Source organism: Giraffa tippelskirchi, chromosome 11 (genome assembly GCF_054371585.1).
Source record: "Giraffa tippelskirchi isolate mGirTip1 chromosome 11, T2T-mGirTip1v1.2.pri, whole genome shotgun sequence".
NCBI classification, from domain to species: Eukaryota; Metazoa; Chordata; class Mammalia; order Artiodactyla; family Giraffidae; genus Giraffa; species Giraffa tippelskirchi.
Window position 1 is genome coordinate 121,270,866 of NC_137285.1, and position 4,068 is coordinate 121,274,933.

General features: G+C 41.5%; 1 protein-coding gene across 1 annotated transcript; it reads left to right on the plus strand.

Annotated features, from left to right (window-relative positions):
• On the plus strand, positions 1-1,666 carry LOC145525713 (hemoglobin subunit beta-like). The gene is made up of 3 exons (XM_081539232.1): positions 1-153; positions 285-507; positions 1,413-1,666. The coding sequence occupies exons 1-3, from the start codon at positions 68-70 to the stop codon at positions 1,539-1,541; spliced, it is 438 nt and encodes a 145-aa protein (XP_081395358.1). The 5' UTR covers positions 1-67; the 3' UTR covers positions 1,542-1,666.
• The last annotated feature ends 2,402 nt before the right edge of the window (positions 1,667-4,068 follow it).

Genomic DNA, 4,068 nt, shown 5'->3' on the forward strand with positions numbered 1-4,068 from the left:
GGCCAGCTGCTGCTTACACTTGCTTCTGACACAAACGTGTTCACTAGCAACTACACAATCAGACACCATGCTGACTCCTCAGGAGAAGGAAGACGTCCTCAACTTCTGGAAAAAAGTGAACGTGGGTGAAGTTGGTGGTGAGGCCCTGGGCAGGTAGGTATCCAGCTTACAAGACAGGTTTAAGGAGAGTGAAAGGCACGTGGGCGTATGGGAACAGAGCTGTCCCCTGAGAGATTCTGAAAGCTGCTGACTCCCTCTGACCTTGTGCCCTTTTCACCCCTTAGGCTGCTGGTTGTCTACCCCTGGACTCAGAGGTTCTTTGAGCACTTTGGGGACTTGTCCACTGCTGATGCTGTTATGCACAACGATAAGGTGCTGGCCCATGGCAAGAAGGTGCTCGACTCCTTTAGTGAGGGCCTGAATCATCTCGACGACCTCAAGGGTGCCTTTGCTAAGCTGAGTGAGCTGCACTGTGATAAGCTGCACGTGGATCCTGAGAACTTCAAGGTGAGTTTGTGGAATCCTCAGTGTTATCCTTCTGCTTTTTATGGTCAAGCTTGTGTCATGGGGAGAAGGCTGAATGGCAGGATGCAGTTTAGAATGGAGAAGAGGGATTCTGGTTAGAGTGCTAAGGACTCCTCAGAGCCATTTAGACTCTTTAACCTCTTTGCTCACAACCAGCACTTCCTCTGATTCATTCTTGTTCTCTGTTGTGCATAATGTCTTCTCTTTTTAATTATACTTTTTATTCTGAGGGTTTAACTTGAAAAAATATTTCTTCTTTTATCAACTTTAAAAATGGTATCTAATATTTTCCCCTTATCTGTTTCTTTCAAGGGATAAAATGTTGTATTGCTTTTTGAAATGATTCAAAATAATAAAAATGATAACAAGTTCTGGATTAAGGTAGAAAGAGAGAAATATTTCTAAATATAAATTCAGGAAGATATGGGTAGCTTCACATCAGTAGTAACATCTTCACTTCAGTCATCTCTGTGCTCATATCCTACGGTCACAACTTGGGACGAGACTGAAATACCCTGAATCTAACCTTGGGCTTCCCTCATAGCTCAGTTAGTAAAGAATCTGCCTGCAATGCCTGAGATCCCAGTTCATTCCTGGGTCGGGAAGAACGGCTGGAGAAGGGATAGTCTATCCTCTCCAGTATTCTTGGGCTTCCCTTATGGCTCAGCTGGTAAAGAATCTGCCTGCAGTGCGGGAGACCTGGATTCAATCCCTGGGTTGGGAAGATCCCCTAGAGAAGGGAAAGGCTACCCACTCCAGTATTCTGACCTGGAGAATTCCATGGACTGTATAGTCCATGGAGTTGCAAAGAGTCAGACATGGCTGAGCGACTTTCACCTCACTCACCTGCACTAACCCTGCCCTTGCTTAATGTCTTTTCCACACAGCTCCTGGGCAACGTGCTGGTGGTTGTGCTGGCTCGCCGCTATACCAAGGATTTCACCCCGGAGCTGCAGGCTGACTTTCAGAAGGTGGTAGCTGGTGTTGCCAATGCCCTGGCCCACAGATATCATTAAGCTCCCTTTCCTGCTTCCCAGGAAATGTTTTTTCATCCTCAGAGCCCACAAATTGAATATGGAAAAATTATGAAGCATTTTGAGCATCTGGCCCCTGCCTAATAAAGACATTTATTTTCATTGCACTGGTGTATTTAAATAATTTCACTGTCTCCTACTCAGATGGGCATATGTGAGGGCAAAGCACTGAAGACATAAAGAAATGAAGGGCTAGTTGAGACCTTGAGAAAATATATCAGTATCTTGGACCCCATGACAGAAGTGGTTGTAAATAGTTGATGTTATGAAAAACAGGCTCTGCTCCTTAGTCTTACTCTCCCTTAAAGAATTCAAGTTGCAGCTTGATTTGGGAGTTAGACCATTGCAAACTTTTATTTAAATAAATTATGTTATTTAACCTTTCTTGTAAATGTCTTCTCTCTCTTTAACTATCCAGAACATCACTTAGAGTCATTAAGTTCTTCTGCCTAATGACACCACTGTTTTAAGGTTTTATTTATGCATTTTACTGTCCCCATTGCTCTTTCTTCCCAGACCTCTTTTTATCCTAGTTTTCTATGTCATCTTACAAAGATCTACAAGAAGGACAGAACCTTCTGTGCTGGATTCTGGAAATGACATATGAATTTTGAGTAATCCTTGTTCCCTCTTGCATCCTAATTCTGAATCTCAGTTCAATTCAGTTCAGTGGCTCAGTTGTGTATGATTCTTTGCAATCCCATGGACTGCAGCATGCCAGGCTTCCCTGTCCATCACCAACTCCTGGAGCTTGCTCAAATTCATGTCCATCGAGTTGGTGATGCCATCCAACCATCTCACCCACTGTCATCCCTTTCTCCTGCCTTCAATCTTTCCCAGCATCAAGGTCTTTTCCAATGAGTCAGTTCTTCACATCAGGTGGCCAAAGTATTGAAGCTTCAGCTTCAGCATCAGTCCTTCCAATGAATATTCAGGACTGATATCCTTCAGGTTTGACTGGTTGGATCTCCTTGCATCCAAGGGACTCTCGAGAATCTTCTCCAATATCACAGTTCAATAGCATCAATTCTTTGGTGCTCAGCTTTCTTTATGATCCAACTCTCACATCCATACATGGCTACTGGAAAAACCATAGCTTTGACTAGATGGAACTTTGTAGGCTAAGCAATGTCTCTGCTTTTTAATAAGCTGTCTAGGTTTGTCATAGCTTTTCTTCCAAGGAGCAAGTGTCTTTTAATTTCATGGCTGCAGTCACCATATTCAGTGACTTCGGAGCCCAGGAAAATAAAGTCTGTCACTATTTCCATTGCTTCCCCATCTCTTTGCAATCAAGTGATGGGACCGGATGCCATGGTCCTGTTTTTTGACTGTTGAGTTTTAAGCCAGCTTTTTCATTTCCTTTTTTCACTTTCATAAAGAGGCTCTTTAGTTCCTCTTTGCTTTCTTCCATAAGGGGGCTATCACCTGCATATATGAGGTTATTGATATTTCTCCTGGCAATCTTGATTCCAGCTTGTGCTTCATCCAGCCCTGCATTTCTCATGATGTACTCTGCATAGAAGTTAAATAAGCAAGGTGGCAATACACAGCTTTGACCTATTCCTTTCCCAGTTCTGAATCTAGTTGGGGAGTTTCTGAAAGTAACACATCCAACAAGTGACTGTAAATGAATGTGTTCGCAGTTTTTATGAGGTCAAATGATGAAGCCCTTGGCATGAAATGGGTGGTAAAGATAAGTAGTATAGACAATTGTCCCAAAGACAAGAAGAGAAAAGTCAGAAAAGAAAAGGAGGATAGCATAGACCAGATCACCGATGAATAATGTGTTTGTGTATTCTGAGAATTTCAGGTAAATAGTAAAGACAATTGAAGCAAAACTGCCTGGGATAGAATAGAATAGATAATATATTTTGGTGTACATGTGGACGCATTCTTAAAGTTAAAAATTCACAAACAAGAAGACACCGTCTAGACATTACCCATGAGATGTTTGCACTGCTAATCGACAAGTAAAGTAAGGTGGTTTAACAGTTTAGAACGTCATTTTGAAATCAGACAGCCAGGACTGAAAAAAAAATTACTATTCTGACCTTGTGAAAAATCAGCTTCCCTTGTCAATTTGGTATATAATGTCGTCTTTAAATGTTGCAGGGAAATGAAAAAAAAAAGTCTCAACACAATTCCCTACTATGACTTTTAACAAAAGTTAATGTCAGGTGAGAATTTACAAAGAGTTAAGTCGACTCATTAACATCTCTTCTTAAATGCAAAAGATCTCAGGCTGAAACGGCAATATTGAAGAGTAGGGAGTTTTGGAGCCTTCTTTTTAATGGATCTTAACAACAAGGCAACATGCTAGCAGCATCCATGTTTAAAAGAAAGTTGAATTGCTATGTACATCTAGAATCAACAAATTAAAGAAAAATCTCCCATTTTTAAGTCAAAGGTTTTAGGGGGGTCAAATCAGAGATGAAATTGTACTCTTCATTGTAGTGTGTGGATTTCTCATTGCAGTGTCTTCTCTTGTTGGTGGAGCACATGCTCTCGG